Source organism: Musca domestica, unplaced genomic scaffold (assembly GCF_030504385.1).
Source record: "Musca domestica strain aabys unplaced genomic scaffold, Musca_domestica.polishedcontigs.V.1.1 10, whole genome shotgun sequence".
Classification (NCBI taxonomy): Eukaryota; Metazoa; Arthropoda; class Insecta; order Diptera; family Muscidae; genus Musca; species Musca domestica.
This window is the reverse complement of record NW_026712115.1, coordinates 6,377,676-6,400,545: the sequence shown is the minus strand read 5'-3', so window position 1 is coordinate 6,400,545 and position 22,870 is coordinate 6,377,676. Positions and strand designations below refer to the sequence as shown.

General features: G+C 34.3%; 2 protein-coding genes across 2 annotated transcripts in view; both read left to right on the top strand.

The window, feature by feature from the left end:
• Positions 1 to 7,571: 7,571 nt before the first annotated feature.
• LOC131803536 (larval cuticle protein 9-like) overlaps positions 7,572 to 22,870 on the top strand; it is a 40,015-nt gene continuing 24,716 nt past the window's right edge. Inside the window, exon 1 of the mRNA XM_059124886.1 lies at positions 7,572 to 7,577. The gene's annotated coding sequence lies outside the window, so the exon portion shown is untranslated. The remainder of the gene's footprint in view (positions 7,578 to 22,870) is intronic.
• LOC101895216 (cuticular protein 47Eg) lies at positions 7,585 to 8,203 on the top strand. Its single transcript, XM_005187349.4, has 2 exons — positions 7,585 to 7,725; positions 7,799 to 8,203. The coding sequence occupies exons 1-2, from the start codon at positions 7,714 to 7,716 to the stop codon at positions 8,150 to 8,152; spliced, it is 366 nt and encodes a 121-aa protein (XP_005187406.1). The 5' UTR covers positions 7,585 to 7,713; the 3' UTR covers positions 8,153 to 8,203.

Sequence of the window (22,870 nt, the reverse complement as noted above, 5' to 3'; positions counted from 1 at the left end):
TGTATTTTTTGTTTTGAAAATGAAAAAAAAAATATTTTCAAAATCAATGATTGAAAGGCACGTACATTGCGGCTCGCGCATTAAAACATTTAACCAGTTTAGCCATGAAATTGAAAGCTTGAACAGTTTGGATCATTTTTCGCGCTTTTTAACTCATTTTAAAATTTTAGAAAAATATGAAAACTTTTTGTATACAATTTTGAATGAGTCTGCCAGGAAGCGGGCTCTATTTCTGTAGTGTAGGGAGCTATATCTAAATCATAGTCGTTCTCGATAAAATTTGGCAGAAGTATTTCTGAGCTCTATAAGATTTCTTGTACCAAATATCATTTTTGTCGATAGCATTTTACAGTTAAAAGGGACTTAAACATCAAATAGGATGAAACATATTTATCGGAGCTAGAGCTATATTTGAACCGATTTTTAAATTTGATGTACTTGCTTTTAGACTGAATTCGGTCGGATGTAACAAAATTCAGGACATTAGGATTGATATTGGCCGTTTGGCGCACAATTAACCCGATATCGGCTGAAGATATATATTGAAGCTATATCCAAATCTGATCTAATCTTGATAAAATTTCTGGGATGTATCTGACATTGGTACCAAATATCATTGTTGTGGAGTGCATATAACGGATGTGAGGACTCTAAACCCCAAATCGAATGAAACACATATATGGGAGCTATAGCTATATCTGAACCAATTTGAACAAAATTTGATGTACTTGCTTCTAGACTGAATTCGATCATATGTACCAAAACTCAGGTCATTAGGACTTATATTGGCCATTTGGTGCACAATCTGTTGAAGATATATGAGAGCTATAACTAAATCTTATCCGATTATCACCAACTTTAATAAGGTTCGTCCTTGGGCCAAACAAATATTGTTTACAAAATTTCATCTCAATCGGATAGTAAATAAAGAATACATGGATGGACGGACGGAGTGACATGCATAAATCGACTCAGAAAGTGATTCTGTGAATATCCTCAGAAGTAACTATACGTCTATAACGCTTCCTTTTCCCTGTTACAAACAAATGCAGAAAGACATAATACCCTTAGTACTATGTGGTAATTGTATAAAAAGGAAAAGATGGGAGAAGCACTGGCTCAATATTTAACATGAGCGTTCCTGACCTTTGTTTTATATAAATATTTGTAAATTCGCTTTACTACCGTGCCCCGCTTTCCACCTTCATTCTTTCGCTAAATACTGATGACCAACAATCAGTAACTTATAGTGCTTTTAGTACTTATCTAGTTCCAATTATCAAAAATCCAACTCAGTAACTTGTAAAATTGCGATTTTCTCCTTTGGCTAAAATGTATAATCCTCAAATTATGAGACAATACTTTAAGAATCTCTGGCTTATTAGCAAGCTAAACAATTGTAGACATATACAATTTATTTGGTTAATAGAAATAAAATTGGATTTTACATACATACATACTCGTATCTATTAATATTAATTTGTCTCTCGCAAAAAAAATACGAAGTGCATTGGACATTTGCAAAATCGACGCCCAACATAAGTTACACGGATATAATCATATGTATTCTATCGCCTCTACTTGTATGTATGTTTCAATTCTAAAATGTGTATTCTACATAAAAATCAAAGAAGAATAAAACACATCTTCGGCGGATGTTTGAATTGGTGTTACTGGATTTTCGTCATCGCAACACAGAAGAAAAAAAAAAACGCCATTGCTGTGTGTGGCGTGTTCAATATCGAACATCAATTTGTCAGACATTTAATAGCTGACTGACAATCATCTTAATCGTGTCTTTTGCATTTGGCCGCCAAGACTTGTTTGTCTCAATGGATGTACGATACATAGCTATGTATGAACGGCTGGTTATTTGTTTCGATGGCTTTTGGTGGTTGGTCGGAGGAATGCGATCCCCCAAACTCAGCAAATCTGAAACAAGTGAACTTTTGCATTTGCCTAGCAAAAGTTCTTCCACCAATCATTTATTTCATATTTTACAGCAGCGTCGCATCATGTTTTTCTGCCGTCTTCGCAACTCGCGCAATGCAATGCCAACATGATGAAGTGGTCAAGACGTAACCCCACCTCTATTGTCTAACATTCACGAAGTGAAGAGTAGAGTTGTTAATGTTAAACAAAACTCCTACAACTCAAACTGACAACAAACAAATTCCTTGGCAAAAATATTTCTCAGTGGCATTAAGAATGTTTCTAATAATTGCAGTTTTTTAGAAAAAGAAAAAAATATCTATGTCTATACATCAATTGGCCTCATGATTTATGAGGTGGTAGCAATAAACCATTTCTCAAACTTGGAAATAAATTTAGGCTTGACTTTGTAATTTCAGTGAAATTACCATAAATTGGTAACTCATGAATATTTTTCATGTGACTAGAGTTTAGATGAACAAAACAGTACGTTTGCGATGGTCTCGGTCGTTGATTAGACTTCAACGAATGTAGACATGCGTGGGGATGCACGCATTGTTGCTCCGTTAATATTAAGAAAACAAATTATAGATAGCTTTTGTAGAAAATATAAATATATGGAGTTTATATTTAATGTTTTTTGATAATTTTGCTAACATAAAATTAAAATTCTTGCTACAAAACGTCCAAAACAAGAAGGGAGATATTTTTTACATGCTTTTTGGTTTCTCTCACACACACAAGCGCAATGTTCATTTTGTGCATCATAGGACTAGAGTACCACCAAAACTTTTGAAATTTGTAATCGGAATGTAAACGACCAGTACAGTAAAATAATACTTTTCTAAATGCTTCCAATTCTCTAACGGCCAATATGCTTCCGAATTACCTAACGGCCGGTAATTATACCTTACAACACTATGTGTTGGGGGTATTATACGTTTGATTGGGCCAAAAATTATGTAACACCTCGAAATCTTGGTTTCCCACATAGGAAAGTATATATGAATCTTCCCATCTCGCCGACCTGGGTCCATCTAGCTATGTATGTCCGTCCGTCTGTCAATGTTAATTTTTAACCACGCTACAGGTCGCAATGATGGCCCGATCCTCACTAAATAGAGATGGCTATATTCTTAGGGGCTGAAATTGACCAATAGCTGAAAAATTGATGATTTTACGGCTAAACTGATTTTGACAATTTTAACCAATTCAGAATGGCCTTTCAGGTAGCTATTATTGTCCGATCTTCACGAAATTTCGCATGGGGTAGGGTGGGGATCAAAATAGAAGCCTATTATTTTGGAAGATATTCGAAAAATATTTAGGTTTTAAAATTAACCAATGACCAATTAAAATCGTCTAGATTTGCAATCGCCCTACAGTTCTTAACTATGGACCAATACATGTGGAACATTTTATGAGGTTAGAGTTTAGGACAGCGATGGAGCCTAGAATTTCGTATGGTCATCGTATAATATTTAGCTGGTAAAATTGACTTCATTTTTTTCTTTTTTAGATGTCGTATTTGGAAAATATTGGTTCTGGATCAATGATTATTCGAAAAGAGGAGCAATAAGGTTCAACATTTCTATTTATTATGTAGTACATGGTGAGATAAAAAACTGCAACAAAGTCAAACGCTATATTTTTTTGTTCGAATTGGTCACATTTGGTACGAAACGGCCGATGAAATCGTCACACGCTGCTCGAATATTGCTCTGCGTTATTTTGGCCCATTCTCGGCGAAGCGCTTGCTTGAGGTGATCGACACTTTGGTATTTTTTTGTGCAAACGTTGCTTTCGAAAATAATCCAGACACAATAGTGCAACGGATTGGTGTCCGGAGATTTTGGTGGCCATTGTGCGCTGCAAATGAAGCGAGGAACCTCATTTTGTAACCATTCTTGGTGCGATGGTGCTGAGTCCTGTTCGAATGTCTAAGGTCTGCGGACAAAATGTTGGCCTGCTCAAAGCTTTAATAAACCCTCCAGAATATTTTCGCGATAATATTCGGCATTTATTCAATTGTATTACCCCGAGCTCATGGAATATTGCGATAAGTTCAGCTCACGAGCCATTTTTCAGCCACTGCGACGCTGGTTTCGATCAATTCGCTTCTTTACTTTTCGAAGCATTTCTACTAATGTTGTTGTTATCTTCCGTCCACTTCCTTGACGTCAAGCTACGCTACCAGCATCACGGTAAGGAGCGAGGGTACGAGACACAACAAATTTATTCACATTTAAATGCTGGAGTGCTCTAACGATAGCCACTTGTGGTTTTCCAGCCAAATATAAAAAAATCACAGTATCACGCTTAAATTCCATTACGAATATCTGTTTTCCTGGAAAATTCTCACCAAAATGCTTTTGAGCGCTTGTAAACAATAGAATGAGCTGACACTGGAATAATTTTAACAGCTGTCGGACAAGTGGCTTAGAAATGACAGCAGTCTGAAGTTGGTTTCAGTTTTTTCATCGCACACTGTATATAGGTGGATGTTGATTTGGTTAATCTTCATTCCTGTCAAAACGGGATACAAATCCATAGAAACTTAACCTTTAAGCTGTAAAAATAGCTGTCAGACAACAGAGTAATTCATATTAAAAGGCGGCCCAAAAAATGTCCCCAAACGAAAATTATCTTTGAGTCCGGGCCTGCCAATGCATATAAGGGATTCAATGCCTCCAAATTAAACCTAAGGGCAAGGAGCAGCAGCGGGAGGGATCATTACAGATTTTTGGAGCTGAGCAGAACCTTTTCTCACATAGCACTATACGACATTTTGCCTTCTGCCTCACTAATGCGGCAAGAAGTATTTGTTTGCGTGCCTACGGCCTCCTTCTACCTCTTGTTGGCCAAGATAACCTTCCTTTTTAAGGCAGCAAAGGGAGCCCGAAGAGTGATCTTCCATTTTCCAGTTGCAGTTGTACATTGGTTTTGGAAACAGATTCCGTCAAATGAGTTATTGGCAGAATCAAGTGTTAGATATCCTCTATAAGAAAAAATTGCAATGTTTTCCAGGGGGTAGAGAAAGGAGACCATGGTTACGGAAATAGCCATCAATCTTCGCCGTTTCATTTGGTTTTTATCTGGGGAAATTCTCCCCAAAAGATATATAAAATCGTTTCTCATGACAAGCACATTTTATATCCTATCTTATAAACCCTACGACTGCACTTATTAACATTTCCTACTTTTCTTCAATGTTTTGCGTAGATTGCATGAACGAAACAAATAAAACATAAAGTTGTTTTTTAAGAACAGAATCGAGAACATTAGTTATTTATCATGTGTTTATCATTTGTTTATTTATTAACTATTTATTATTATTATTATTATTATTATTATTATTATTATTATTATTATTATTATTATTATTATTATTATTATTATTATTATTATTATTATTATTATTATTATTATTATTATTATTATTATTATTGTTATTATTATTATTATTATTATTATTATTATTTTATACCCTCCATCATAGTATGGAGGGTATATTAATTTTGCCATTCCGTTAGTAACTCCTCGAAATACTCATATACCCAACAAAGTATATATCATTGATCAGCGTAAAATTCTACGACGATTTAGCCATGTCCGTCTGTCTGTCTGCTTGTCTGTCTGTCTGTTGTAATCACGCTATCTTTCGAACGAATTGAGATAGAAGGCTAAAATTTTGGACACATATTTATTTTGCCAGTAGGCAAAAAATGGGTAATGTAGGTCCACGTTTTCATATAGCCCCCATATAACGGTACCTCCCGATATTCGGTATTTTTATGATTTAAGCGACTTTATTCACCGGAATTGTATCAAATTTGGTGTTTGAAGTTCATAATGAATACTACAGCCTAAGGCAGAAAATTGTCTATGCAGGTCCACGTCTTTGTGTATCCCCCATATATCAGTACCTCCCTATATTCGGTATTTTGACGATTTTAGGTACAATACTCACAGAAATTGTTTGATATGTCGTATTTGAAGTTGGTAATGGAAGCTACAACCTGTGACAGAAAATTGTCTATGCAAGTCCAGGTCTTCGTATAGCTCGGATATAACGGTACCTCCCTATGTACGGTATTTTGATGATTTTAACAACATTGTTCACCGTTTATTTCAAGTTTCGAATTTGAATATGGTAATGGTATTGGCTTGTGACAAACAATGCCTGTGTAGGTGCACGTTGTACAGACTTTAATATAACGGCTATATTCGGTAATTTTCGAGAATTTCCAAATTCGTTCTAAATGGTGGAAGGTATTCAAAGTTCGGCCCGGCCGAACATACTGCTTGTTTAAACGTTGCAATTGAATTTGGAGATGTATTCTGTTTATAGCTATCGAATTAAAATATTTAATATACATGTGAAAAAACGATTAAAATAGGTTAAATGGCTTACAAGTTCTACGCTTAGATTTTTGATTCATTACAGAGAGAAACTCAAAATAAATTTCATTATATTGTATTTCGATGGTATCTCAAAATCAACTTTTTTTGTATGAAGAAAACTGCGCCAACTTTGATAAGTAATTAATTTCCTTTCTTTTATGACGCAGAATGTATTTCTAATTAAACTGGCGATGCGAATGTCCACAATTTGCGTGTAGTCTTTGTTAATAGTGGTTTTTTTTATTTCTACTATTGTTGTTATTATCATATAGGGTTTTTTCTATTTTTATTATTTGGTAAGAAAGAAATCCTCCCACATAGAAACAATATAATTTTGATGATCTCGTTTTTATTTAAATTATATTTCAAGTGGCACATTTTTAAATTTAAAACCCCTTTATGAATCTGTTAAACATAGATAAGTTAAGAAAGGTCAGAATGAAGTTTTTATAAATTAATTGCTTGTCATCCCATTACATTGAATTTAAATTATAAACAAAAGACTTAAGCCACAAACTTTATTTTGACTCTCATTCACCGAACTGCTTAATAGTTCGAACACTCAATGAGTTGTAGAATTATCGATCTGAACGACGTGTTAATAGATTTTAACTATGTGTTTTATCAAACTAACATTCTTTAGATTAAAATTAAAACATCATAAAGCTACTACCGAAGCGTGTGTAAAAAAGACAAAAGAGGCGCACCAACAACAACTACACACAGACAGAATTAATTAGATGCTGCTGATCATTTTATTTTGATTTAGTTCTTTTGTCTGTCAAACTTACTGACTGGCTGACTGCCTGTCGCTTTGATCACTAGACTATTTGTCAAAAATTCAATTTTCGAACAGTGCTAAAAATGAACAAGAGATAAAAATAAAACAAGACAAAACACATAAAATTAAAAAAATAAATAATAATAATATGACAACAGACGTCACCACTGCAATGGGACGTGAGTATTCTTGTGGCACCTATGCTAATTATTTAAGCACAAATTTACATAAATAATGAATGAGCTACCTCGACCATTGACATGTTTACCTAACCTATGATTTGTTTTAGTTTTTTGTTTTGTTTGGTTTTGGCTTTCGTTTGCTTTGCAAGTTTTAATTACGTTTTCTTCGGATCTGAAGGAAACAAGTTTCGATTTTTTCCTCCGAATTTCGTTTGCATAGTTTCCTAAACAGCAAAACAAAAGAAAAGAACAAATTGCTTATTATATTCATATTGATGGACTTCAAAAGCAGATATTTGTCTAATCATTTTTTGGCAATGTTGTGAAATTTTAGTATAAATTCGTTAAAAATCATTTGCAGTAGTCACAGTTTTATCTTGTGTATCACAGAAGTAACATAAATCGAAATCAATCATGAAATTCTTCGTAAGTACATAAAACTATCCTGAATTGTTGAATCAACGATTGTTATTGGAATTAATGGATTTAACCCTTGCAGATTGTTTTCGCTTGCGCCTTGGCCATTGTTGCCGCCAACGAAGATGCCAATGTCATCCGCAGTGAGTCCGAGGTCAATGTAGACAGTTTCAAGTATGCCTACGAATTCGACAACAGCATCAAGGCTGAACAACAAGGCAAATTGGCCGGTGAAGAAAACTGGGTCGTCAACGGCCAGTACTCCTTCACCTCCCCCGAAGGCGAACAAGTCTCTTTGCAATACACCGCCGATGAAAACGGTTACCATGTCGATGCTGCCAACCCCTTGTTGCCCACACCACCACCAATTCCAGAACACATCCTTAAGGCTATTGAATACATCAAGGCCCACCCCAACCCCGAATACCAAAACTAAATTGATCTGAAGGATAATTGTTATTTGTTTGAAAAGGATTGAAATAAATGTTATGTGAAATGTATGTATGTATATTATTTTGTGGAAAGTGTCATTTATGGCATTTGGGGAGAATGTGAAAATTTTTGGAATTTCACATCTTTGCCAGGGTTATTATTGAAAATTCTGACACTTTGTCCAATTTTGCATCTGACCGAATGAAACCACCTCAAATCCGACAAAATTTTACTAGAAGAAGACCAGTCGTAAATGTGGAGTTGCATCGCGTTTTTTTCGAATACGATTCCATTATTGCCCTCAAGATCTTCGCTGCTTTAATTATAGTTTCGTTCCCACATTGTAATATACAAGTAAGTTTTAACTGGCAAGATATGTCCTGCCATTTTTCACAACACCGACTGGCTATTGGACAGTGAAATTATATGAAAATTTGCAGGGAATCGGAGACATTTCAGGATGTAGAGCATCCATGTATCCTCACAATTGAATAAGCCCCAATTTCAAATATATAATTTCAAAATACATATAACCTGCCGATTTAAAATATTTTTAATGTTTCAGGAAACTTTTCGAGGACATAAATAGTTTTCAACAATTTTCTCTGGGTCTGGTCACTTCGTTTAATTTTCCAAAATTTGAATATTCTCTACCATTACGAAGGAATTTGCAAAATTTTCAAAAAAAAGAAAAAATCGTTTTCGACTGATTTCGTGAATTTGATGCACCAAACACGATATGGATGTTCTATTTTAATGAAATTTAAAATGAGTGACGGGATTTGATCAGAAAATAAATGTATAGCTCCCATATTCATATTTCGGCCGATTTCATGTATTTTATGCACCAAGCACGATATGTATGTCCGATTCCAATGAAATTCAGAAACTGAGGCGGAATTTGTTTACAATAATACATTTGACAAATTAATAAGAAATCGGTTAATATGCGGATATAGCTCCCATATATATTCTCTGCCGATTTCACATATTTGACTCACCAATTGAGGATACGATTATTACGGGGAGGTATGTTGCTACCTCGATTTCTCTAATTGCAACAAAAATACCACTCAACTTCAAAAGATTGCAGTTTCCTACACGCTTGGCATTTGCTATGAAACTAATAAACCCGAATGACAAACCGTTCGTGTATGCGGATTACATTAAAAATGTTCCTGCTTTTCTTATGATAAGCTGTTGCTGGCATGTTCACGCGTTGGTAGACCGAGCTATTTGTTTGTTTCCAAAATAAAGTATTACAATAGTAACGTTTTTAAATATTTTGAATTTGTTTAATTTATTTTTTTAACAAACAAATATTAGTATATAAAACAAGGAAGCAAAGGCTATAGTCGTGTGGGGCCGACCATGTGATACTCTACAACACTACAATATTTTAGAAGCTCCCTTATGTCCAAATGATTTTGGAAGATTTCGCTTTTTAAATTATGTCACTGAGCATTGCACAGATATTACCCTTAGTATTTTGACCGAGACAACACCTTTCTTTATATATACATTGTATATATTTCACAATATATATCCGATATATTTACTATTGGAATCTACATAACAGTCAGAATTGGCCTTTTCGTCTATTTGTGATTTCGCCGGAATTAAAAATATTCGTTGTTTAATAGAAAATTCGACTTTTATTTAACACAAATTTTATGGTCTATTTCACCCACTAAATATTATCCGATGACCATCAAAATTGGAAGACTTCTGCCCAGCCCTAAGCTCTAGTCCTATATTAACTTCCGTTTCGATTGGTCTATAATAACAACATGTACAGCAACTGCAAAATCAGAAATTTTTCAGTTTTTAGTCCATTGCAACCCCTAAATATTATGTGATCATCTCCAAAAGCAATAGGGTTCTATTCTGCCTATAGCCTCACCTCCATTCTAAATTTCATGAAGATCAGGCCGTAACTGCGACCTGTAGAGTGATTGCAAATTAACATGGACAGACGGACGGACGGACATACATATCTAGATCAACTCAGCTCGGCGAGATAGGAAGATCCATATATACTTTCCTATGTAATATACCAATAATGTCGCTGAAATCATCAAAATACCGAATATAGGGAGGTACCGATATATGGGGCTATACGCAGACGTGGACCTGCACAGACAATTTTTTATCTTAAGCTGTAGTGTTCATTACCAACTTCAAATACCAAATTTGAAACAATTCCGGTCAATAATGTCGCTAAAATAATCAAAATACCGAATATCGGGAGGTAGAGTTATATGGGGGCTATACGAAGACTTGGACCTGCACAGACATTTTTCTGTCTCAGGCTGCAGTATTCATTACGAATTTCAAATACCAAATTTGAAACGATTACCGAAATATACGAATATCGGAGGTACCGTTATATGGAGGCTATACGACGACGTGGATCTACACGGTCCATTTTTAATACCAAAAGTCCGGCAGATATAACATTCATATTTTAACAACCTACTACATTTCGTTCGAAAGCTACAGTGATTTACACAGACGGACAGGTGGATAGACGAACAGACGGACAGACATCGCTAAATCGGCGTAGAATTTTATGCTGATCAAAAATATATTATTTGTGGGGTCTAAAATGTAGGTTTCGAGGTGTTACAAACGGAATGAAAAACTTAATATACCCTCCATACTATGGTGGAGTGTATAACAATGCCAAATATAGATAGTTACCATTATGTTGGGCCTTTACGAAGGTGTGGACCTGTATATGTAGATACGAAACTTCAAACAACTCCGGTGAAAAATGTCACTAAAGTCATAAAAGTAACGAGTATTGGGGATATATTATTATATGGATCTACATGAATACGTGGGTCTGTATAAAGCACTTTTTGTCGTAAGATATAGTACCCATTAAGATTTTGAAGTTTGAAATATTTTCGGCGAAAAAAAGTCATCAATATACCGAATATGTGGAGGTACAGTCATATAGGGACTATACCAAAATGTACAATATTGACATAGAATGTTTCTTACAAATCGGAACACATGCTGCCAATTTCCAGCAAATGCAGGTTAAAATTGTGACATCGGTTCAATTTATGGGGCTATACCAAAACGAGGACCTATATAGCCCATGCAACTAACTTCATTTCGCTTAGAAACCTACTTCATTTCGTTCGGCTGCAATAATTTCCACATAAGGACAAATAGACAGAGAGAAGGACATGTCGAAATCGTATATATACTATAATGGATACTTCGAAATGCTACAAATGGAATTATACATTTAATATACCCTTAATACTATGGTGGTATAGCAATACAATATTGTAAGTCAAATCAAGCAATATAAAAACTATTTTTATACCCTGTATTTTGATGATTTTAGTCATGTTTTCAATGGAATTGTGGGAAATGTCACCCAAGGAGTACTTTGTGAGTACTTTACTCTCCAGAAGAGTATTGTCTATATTCGTCTACGAAATCATATATTTCGTTATAGGACCTCCCGATATTCGGTATTTTGATGATTTTATTGTTATTGTTTCAAATTTAGTATTTAAAGATCCTAATGGGTACTACAGCTTATGACAAAAAATTACTTATACAGGTACACGTTTAGGTAAAGTTTCTTTTGAACTTTATTTTTCACGGAATTTCTTGAAAAATTTTCGAGTTTCTTCAAAATGATGGAGGGTACTCAAAGTTTGGCCCTGCCGAACTTATTTACAATTTTTGCGATATTTTTATGCGATTTTCATAGCTCTTATCCTTTTTTGGCCAAAAGACCATTCCGAATTGTTATGTATTGTCGAAATCAGTCCAGCCGTTCCTGAGTTATAAGCGAAGTAACTATCATCACTTTATTTTATTCACATAGATAGAAATTCAGTTCTGTGAAATCTTTTAAATTGGGATTGTTTGCCACCATGTAAAGATAAATAGGTATGTTATTTATCGTCGCTGAGATCAGTTTATCCATGACGCACAAATAAGTAGTTCGACCAGTCGAAGTGTTAAAATGTGTGCCTGAATTCAATCACAAGCGTTTTAACAGCAGCGCACGTATTATTGTCATGAGACCAGCTAATAAAAAATGTTCTGAGCAGAAAGTAAACACTTCTACAGCAGGTGGAACCCCGCATTATTGACTGGTGCTAGAAATTATAATTCTTAGTTTAGATTTCCAAAAGGCATTTGCGAAAAAATGCCACCAGTTTTGCATTGAAAATATACACGAGCAACAAAAAAAAAAGATATATTGAAAACGATTGTCAGCGATTATGCTATCAGTAGCTCAACAACAACATAATGAATTTATTTGATCAATTTACATGAATTTATAGCAAAACTTCCATCAGGTTTTTGGAATTGAACTTGACTGTCTTGAGAAGTATGCATTTACATATTTTATCAATAACTAATAAAAATATACATTTTTATGATATGTCGAATTGGTCGTTTCATTTAATTAAGAAACATCGGCATGTTAACATGGTAATTTTATTGCCCTAAACGCCATGGAATTGAAATCGAACAAAAACACAATAAAATTAAATTGAAATCAATATTTTGTTCCGGCATAGACATGAATCGTGAATAGTTCTGTTGTTTATTATAAGCGACGCTACTCCAAAGAGAAGAGTATGCTGAGTTTTAAATTTCATTTGTTGCACTTTGAAATAAATAACTAAACAATAAGTCGGATTCAAAATATTATTTAGAATTAATAAGTACTAAATGACACAACATTTGGTCAATTTGAATTTGTAGGAACGGAGGAAACTGGAATCCTAAAATCGAAATTAACATTACCGGCAAAGTGTGGGATATGGATGTAGTTTTCGAAATTTGCACTTATGCTGGAATGCTGAAATTTGGAAATTAGGTTAGCATTTTAGGACTGAGGTATATATTTACTTTTGGTAATTCGTACATTTGTGTACTAAGGGTATTTGGAAAAACCGATAGATCCTGAAATTTGGAAATAAGATTTTTAGTGCATTGTATGATTGGAGTATGTATTTTAGAAATTCATATTTTTGGTACAATTTTGATTCTGAAACAACCCGTAGAGTCAGAAATAAGATTTCTGTAGGATTGTAAGATGTAGGTAGTTATGGAAATTTGTATTTATGTGTTGTAAATTGTACCAATTTTAATATATATCAGATTTAGGATTGTGGTAAATGATATCAAATTTGGTATACTTTTGATTTACCAATGGTTCTAGTATTCTAAGATATGGAAATGAGATTTGTGTAGAAATGTAGGATTGGGGTATGTAGGAAGTATTGGAAACTCTTACTTTGTGCATTACATGATACTAAATATGGTACAATCTGAATATGAGTGAACCGACAAGGGTACGATCATGAAATTTGGAATTGGGATTACTGTGGGAGTGTAGGATTGATGCATGTGGGAAATTCTGAAATTTGATTTTTAGATTGCTGATGGTATCTTTGTTTGAGATTTGGCAGTGGTTTGTACGAAAATTACTTAATTTGGTTTTGAATGAAGGGATTGGGCAGTAATCCTCACATTTAATATTGAAGTCTTTGCTGGTATCTGAAATTAAGATATGGAGGTTGTTTTGGAATTGTACAAAAGTATTGAATTCGCTATTGGGTGAAGTTATAGATCTAGAATCCTGAAATTTCTGTTGGTATCTGAGATTGAGATCTGGGGGTAGCTTTGGAAATTTGTATTATAATTACACGAAAATTACTAAATAGTACTAAAGGCATAGAGGTAAATCCGCGAAATTTTGTATTGTGATAAGTGTTGGTGTTATGGATTTAGATATGAAAGGGTTTTGCAAGTGAGTACTTAAATTGTACGAAAAGTACTAAGTTAATTACTAAATTTGGTATTGAGTGAATGTATAGAGCTAGAATACCGAAATTTGATATTAAGGTCTCTGCTGGTGTCTGTTGTTAAGATCTAGTGGGGGTTTTGCGAATACTTACTCTAACTGCTCAAAGTTATACTAAATGTATTGCAGTTTTTGAGCATTTGGGGGTGTAATATATAGAAATTTTCCCATTATTCTTTCCGAAAAAGAAAAAACTCTGATAATATATGAAATCTTAAAAGTTTTAAAATTTAGTGTAACGTATTAAATTTTGACTCCACAATATGTTGTCAAACTGAACAAATTGTGCATTTTGAGTCTTAAACTGTTGGAATGATGGAAGTAGCGGACACTTGTCAGTTTGTCATAAAAGTTTACTTTATGTTTCAAAATAGATCAGTACTACAAATCTTTCCTAAAAGCCAGGAATTCAAAATCGCTTTGGCTGAAAATTTTGGTTTCTTCGGGGGCAGAAATTTTAAATTTGTCGAAAATTGGTTTTATGAAACAAAAATATTGTTTTTTTGATGTATATATTAAGTGTACATTTTTTCTATACCAAAGTGTACATTTTTTCTACAAACGGAATGACTAACTTAATATACCCTCCATCATTGTATGGAGGGTATATTAAGTTAGTCATTCCGTTTGTAACACCGCGAAATATACCTTTTAGACCCCACAAAGTATATATATTCTGGATCATCATAAAATTCTATGTGGATTTACCGATTTCCGTCCAAATGTCTGTCTGTGGAAATCACTCTGGCTTCCGAACGAAATGTCTGCAGGACTTTTGGTATTGAAAATGGGTCCACGTTTTTGTATAGTCCCCATATAACGGTACCTCCCAATACTCGGCATTTTGATGATTTTAGCGACATTATTTACCGGAATTCTTTCAAATTTGGTATTTGAAGTTCGTAATGGATACTACAGTCTATGACAGAAAATTGTCTTTGCAGGCCCACGTCTTCGTATACCCCCAATATAACGGTGCCTTCATATATTCGGCATTTTGATGATTTTAGCTACATTATTCACAGATTTTTTCACGTTTCGCATTTGAATATTCTAATGGCTTATGCCAAAGTTGCCTATGCAGGTCCATGTCGCCGTAAAGACCATTTGGTATTTTTAAGATTTTAACAGAATTTTTAGCGGATTTTATTTTTTTGAAAATTGCCAAAATTGTTTCAAGTGAAGAGGGAATTCAAAGATCGGCCCGGCTTTGTTTTGATCAGTGTTTGATTTATAATATTTTTTATTGACAGTAAAAATTAAATCTATAGGGAAACTTAAATTAAAGCATGTTAAATTAGCAGAAAAAAAAAAAAAAAAACGCAAACACATAATTTCACTTGTAATGTAACCATTTCAAATGAAATTTAATAAAAAAAACTATTAAACTTAGAAGTATGGTTTATTCTGCGATTTATATTGAAATTTTGTGTAGAATATTTCTTCTTTTGACACTCAAATACAATTTTATGTAATTTTCTTACATCAACTTGAAAAAACCAAGTAAACAAAGTTCATTCATAGTCCGGCAGGGATCATTTTGACTACAGTAAAGATTCCACTAAGAAACATCCCAATATCTACAAAAGAGGTAGTTAGATTCATATATAACACATATAATGTTTACAAAGTTTAGGCTTATATTTCGAACTAATTCTCAACTCCATGCTTACCATATCACTCAAAAAGTTGTTTTAATTTCTTTGTTTATTTTTTAAAAAATGTAACATTTTTTCTAACTTTACGTGTGCTCCATTGTAGAGTGTACATTTAAATCAATTCACCTCTTCTTTGCATTTTATTTTCAAAACAGTTTCGTTGCCTTCACATTGTTGCCTATATATTATATCGACCCGCTCTGCGTCGTTTTTTGTTTCAACTTAAGCGCCGTGCGAACAACTCTAAACATCATGAAATTTTTGGTAAGGCTAATCATTTTACATAAATAAATATTTAATTATTAACTTTTGATTTGTTTTTGTTTTCTTCGTTGTGTAGTACGTTTTGCTCGTGATATTCGCATGCCTTTTGGCTGTTATGGGTGCCCCAGAAGATTCGAATGTTGCTGAAAGTAAAGAAGAACTGAATGTTGGGGATTCCGGCAGTGCCTTTGATTTTGATCCTGCGCCCTTGGTTCATGTGTCCGATCCATTCCCAGAATATAGTAGCTCGTAGACTGTATCCCAATGTTGTTATATTGAATTTGTTGTTATTTGTTTAAGCGTGATATATGTGACATAATTAAGTTATATGAAAAAAGACAGTTATACACACACATACTACATATATAGAAATTAACACCTCTTGCTCTTGCTATATAGGGCATAAAGCCATTTGCAATAATTCTCGCCACAAAGTATGCTACATTTGCTTTAGTCGAAAACATTATATGCGATCAAAATAATTTTCTTTTGTCGACATTATATAAAATATAAACGTTCAATTTTCATGTTTTTAGAAAACGAGAACAAATTTAACATTTTGCATAACTTTGTCTATTCCCAGCTTAAAGTAGCACCATAAACTGGAAGTGTGACATTCCTTGGGCATTAATTAAAATTTAAAATTTGCCAGCAGATACCACCTCGGGGCAAAATTTAAATTAATTAAAGAGAAGACTCTCGGCAAAACAATGTTTGTCTTACGGAAAACCAGTACATACTACTTAATGGTTCTGATTTAAAAACACGGAAGCTCCTAGAACATCATGGTTCAAAAAGTTTGTGCGAATTTGGGGTATTATAAGCTTGATTGGGCCAACAATTATGTAACACCTCGAATATATATCTCGCCGATATAAGTCGATCTAGCTGTGTATGTCCGTCCGTCTGTCCGTCTGTCAATGTTAATTTGTAATCAAGATACAGGTCGCAACTATGAACCGATCCTCACGAAATTGAAAATGGAGCTGAGGTTAGGGCCAGAATAGAACCCTATTGTTTTTGGAGATGATCGCATAATATTTAGGGGTTGAAATGGACCAAAAACAGAAAGAATCCTGATTTTGCAGCTGCTCTATAGGCCACAATTATGAACCAATCGCAGCGAAAAATTACATGGAGTTAGAGTTTAGGAGTGGGCAGAAACCTACCAATTTGGGCGGCCATCGGATAATAATTAGCGGGTAAAACAGAGCCTAACTTTTATGTAAGGAAATAGGAAAATGTCCACTAAACCAATCCCAGCCATATCACAAATACATTAAAAGATCACTTCTGATCGTTACAATATATATGTAAAAGAATTGATCTTATTTATTCTGCTTATAAATCAGGAACCGCTGGGCCGATTTTCACAATTCCCATCAATTCGGAATGGTCTCTTGCCATTAAACGATAAAATCTAAGAAAATCGCGGAAAAATATTCCTATAAAAAAGTGAATATCTTTTGTCGAATTTTTTCAATTTTTGTCATATTTTTTATCGCATGCGATTTTTTCAATTTGATCTACAATTTTGAATAGTAAATTTTCTAATTTCTACTTCCCCCAACACTACGTTTTGGGGGTATTATATGCATATCGCAATTAACGTCCGATCCACACGAAATTTTGCATGGGGGTAGGGTAAGGGTCAGAATTAAAGCCTATTGTTCTTAAGATGAGCATTTAGAGGTGCAAATAGACAGGCCACAATTGAAAACTAATATACATGGAATTTCGCATCAGAAGAGAGTTAAGGACAGGGAAGAAGTTTAGCATTTCGGATGACCATTGGATTATATTTAGCTGTAAAATATACCACAACTTTCGTGTGAAATTGTTTTGAATACTTAACAACACTATGGAGTGCACAAATATTGGTCAAGTTCTCCTGGTCAAAAAACTAAGGATAACCTCTGGGCGGGCTCTTTGACATTATTTCAAAAAAAAATCTTCCAAAATGGATGTGGATATAAGGGAACTTCAAACATATTGTAGTGTTGTTTGAAATTCGAACTATAAGTGTGCTAAAAGTACTGAAACATACTAAAAACTTAATAATTTGTACTGGGAAAACAGATAGAACTAATATTTAGAAATATGGTATGAGTGTCTCCGAATAGAGTTGGAATCTAAAATTTAAAATATGGAGGTGGACTTGGATATACCTACTAAAAAGTGCTATATGGTATTTGGGGCAAGATGAGAGCTGGAAATTGGAATAATGTTGTGCAGGATTGATGAACGGAAGGGTTTTTGGAAATTCGAACAACAAGTGTACCACTATATGTGGTACTATTTGGAACTAGGTGAACAAAAAGTGGTATTACTTTGAAATTTGGCATGAGCGTCAAGGAAGTAGGGTTGAAATATGGAGGTGAGTTTGGAAATGTGTACTACTTTTAACAACGAACCTAAATATAAATAAAAGTATAAATATATATATAAGTATAAAAGTATCTGAATTCAAGCGTGTTTCACTCTAAACTTTATATACCAGTAAGATTTTTTGCATAATGCAGTTAAACGTGCTAAAGAAATCCATCAAGTGAGTGAGGCCATTATATGGGGTGTACAAAATACTTTGTACATACTTTTGAGTGCGGTTGAGGCGCTGGGAAAAACTAGCAATAAACAATAAATATTCAAAAATTACATATTTCCCAGCACAGCCCCAAAATACCACATGTAAACAAATCGGTGATCTTGTGCGCTGAAGCATACGATAATGTGTGAGATAATAAAGGTTATGACCCACAGGCACAGATATCGATGCGCTCAGTAGATGCACAAGACATGAAATGACAAGCAGCCCTGCAATGTTCTCCATTCAATATTAGAATAGATAAGAATAATTGTGTGGCTGCGATTAGCTTAAGTTAGATTAGTTTCAGTAGTACGTAAGGAACATATTTTAGAAATAAAATCAGAATTGAAATTACATGCAAAGAATAAGGTTGTTCTTTCTTTTCTCATTTTTTACATTGATGCTTCGAGTCGGATCGAGAACTGAATCTACAGCCACACCATTCGGTCGTGTTTCTTTTCTCACCGAAAACAAAATATCGTTATTTAGTTATATGTGCGCTATAGGAAAACGTGGACATATACACACAATGTTTCGCCACACGAGCTAGAACCTATTATGACCCACAAATACCAATTTTTAGACAAATCCGTGAAAAAATTTGGCTGAACTTAACAAAAGACCGAATATCGAAAGGTACCGTTATATGGGGACTATACCAAAACGTGGACCAATATATCTCATTTTCGATACCAACCATCATAGACACAATACAAATTATGCTGCTAAATGTTGACTCTCTACGTCAAAAAATACATTGTGATTTCGTGCTGCATTGTGATTTCAACAGAAAGACAGTCGTAGATCGTTAAATCGACTTAGAATGGACTCACTGTCAGTGTCTAGGGTTGAGTTTTGATTTCATGGTTTTGAAAATGTTAAGTGGTACTTAACTTGGAATCTGTGAAAGAATTGGGGATATCGGAGGTGCATTTGACAAAACTTACTAAAAATTATTCAATTTTGTGTTTTAGAGAGGTATGTAGTTGGAAATCTAGAATTTGATATATCCATCACTTTTTATACCCTCCACCATAGCATGGAGGGTATATTAAGTTTGTCATTCCGTTTGTAACACCTCGAAATATTCATTTTAGACCCCACAAAGTATATATATTCTTGATCAGCATAAAATTCTATGTATCTTTACCAATGTCCGTTCGTCTGTCCAGCTATGCGTCTGCCCGTCTGTGCAGATGCACGAAGGTATAGCCCCCATATAACGGTACCCCCGATATTCGGTATTTTGATGGTTTTAGCGACATTATAAACAATTTTTTTTCAAGTTTCGCATTTGAATATTGTAATAGCTTATGACAAAAGTTGCCTATGCAGGTCCACGTCATCGTATAGACCCTAGATTTTAACAGGATTTTTAACGGATTTTATTTTTTGAAAATTGCCAAACTTGTAATAAATTGGTACACAAAGTTCGGCCCGGCCGAACTTACAGTTTTTATACCTGGTGCTGATCAGTAACGCTATATTGAACTTACGTCAAAATTCGATATTATAAAATTGTGAGAATGAATTTAAAAACACGTTTTTTGATACAGAATTTTACTCTGAATTAGAATATATACCATCTGGATACGAATATTTCTGGGTTTTACAAATTGAATAGCAAATTTAAAATACCACTATCGCTTGAAGGGTATAGCGGAGAGTTAAGTTTGGACTGCCCTCAATCGTTGTGCTATATCCATTGGAATTCTAAATTATTATATTAGAACCACGTGGCTGGAGAATGTGATTAGGACCTTTGAACTGATCGTGAAACTGTTCGACATTTCTATTTCTATATATTGTTTCGAATTTAGTATAAAACAACTAAAATCCTATGAAAATAAATATGGGAGCTACATCAAGATCTGAACTGATATACACTAATTCATTGTAGTTCTTAATTGGAACTACCAAGTAAACGAGTTCCTCAATAAGAAAGTAAAATAAATTTATTCAGGATGAGGACTATTCATAAAATATCGTTAAAAGTAACTATGGTTTTAGATCAAATAACCGCAGGGTGACGCATACCCCATATTTTAAATTTGAAGATATACGTTTTGATTTGAGCTATAAATTACCTTTTGTGTTCTTAGGGGTTATTCTTTTTCCAGCAAAATATTTTCAATATAGATCCCCGCATACTATTGTCCACACATAACAAAGTATTGTCCACATATAACGACACCTCCCGTTTTATCGAAGGTTTATTAAGTTCGTCAGTCGAAATAATTACTTTGCACCCAACAAACTGTGTGTATTCTTAATCTGTATAGAAATCTATATGTTATGGATATTATGAGTTAGATTGAGCCATTATGAGTTAGATAAAGGAAGTTCCAAAGGGTGTCCCAACTTGAACGCAATTTTTAAATTTTAAATAAAACACGGGTATTAAAAAAATCAGTGAGGAAAAGTCAAAAGTCTGGCAGTGCCGACCATATGATACCCTAAACCTCCATGCATATTTAGTAGAGCTCCCGTAAGAAAATAATTTATTTCAAGTAGATCATACCACCTACCAACATTTGGTTTTAGAGCAGTTATAGTTTGCTATAGAGTGCATGATATTACTTGGAGAAGGATTATGTTAAAAATATATATCAGATCTGAGTTGCACAAAACGGAAACGTACGTCTCGAAATTCACTCCATTTGGGCTGATATTATTTGCATTATTTGCACAATAAACTTGAAATCGGATTAAGGATATATGTGTAAGGGAATTAAACATCATATCGGATGAAACATATATATGGGAGCTATAACTATATCTGAACCAATTCTCCCCAAATTTGATATATGTATTTGCTAAATTCGGTGGGATGTACCAAAACTCAGGTCATCAGGTCTATATATTGGCCATTTGGTGCACAATTAACCCGAAATCGGTTTAAGATATATGGGAGCTATATCTAAATCTGATCCGATTATCACCAATTCGTAGGGTTCGTCCTTGGGCCAAACAAATATTGCTTAAAAAATGTCATCTCAATCGGATGATAAATGCGACCTGCATTTTGATTACAAGAATACATGGACAAACGGACGGACGGACTGGCATGCATAAATCGATTCAGAAAATAATTCTGAGAAGATCCTCAAAAGTAACTACGGGTCTATCTCGCTTCCTTCTCCCTGTTACAAAAAAATGCACAAAGACATAATACCCTTACAACTATGTGGTGTAGGGTATAAAAATCGTAAAACGTTATTATATTGTAAAGAAGACAGAATGAGGTTGTATATAAAAGAATATATCGTGAATAAACCCGCCGCGGCTTAGATGGCACGCGCGGGATTTTTTAACGAAATTGTCAATGGCCGTATTGCCTAAATCCTGTGGATTGTCATTAAGACAGCGTCCAATTTCCTCTTTTAAGGCTTGACTCGTCGTTTGACATGCGGCGCCGTCTTACTGAAAGCACAAGTCTTCTACACTCGTTTCTTCAATTCTAGAAAGAAAAATCTGGTCATCATTTCACGATACCGAACACTATTTACTGTTTGCGCTTGACCTGCCTCATTTTCATAATAAAGGTATAATGATTCCTCCAGCCCAAAAACCAACCCACGCAGTGACAAGTGTAGGATGCGACAATTCTGTCTATTGGCGAGGCCATTAAAACAGAAATGGGTCTTCTTTATACTTTATATTGTTTTTGGAGATGATCACAGCGGGTTCAAATTGACCAAAAACAGGAAATTTTCCGATTTTGTTCTAAAGGTCACAATTTTGATAGTTAGACCACTCAAAACTCAAGAGTTCTCAGTAGAATGCTCTGAAAAATGTAAATATTTTCCTGAAATATTTTGTGATAATTTTTTGTCATATTTTTTTATTGTGTGAGGTATTGCGTTAAGGGTATTATATTTAAGTCGCAATAATCGACCGATCTTCGCGATTTTATGTTTTTGGAGAATTTTGGTTCAAGATCTATGGTCGGCCCGGCCCTATGCATACTTGTTAAACATGATACTTGTTGCTATCATAGCTGGTCTTGAATTCTATCGTTAATGTTTTTTTTTTTCAAACTTTTTTACAACTTTCGTTTTGAGTACATACAGATTTTTTCTTAATTTTGTTTTAATTTTTGCCAACTGATATTAAAGCCAAAGTTATCTCAAAACCAATATCCAAAACTTACCCTCTACTAAACAGCGCGTTCAGTTCCAATGCGAACAAACATTTCTCAGCAGTATGCAATCATAAATTAGAAATGTCGCACGAATTGATGTGGCTGTCAAAATACATATACTTAACATGCACCAATTTCGAAAAAAATCATTAAGGGAAGCTCAAAAGTCGGGCGGGCCGGCTATATGATACCCTACGCCACTATGCATATTTAGT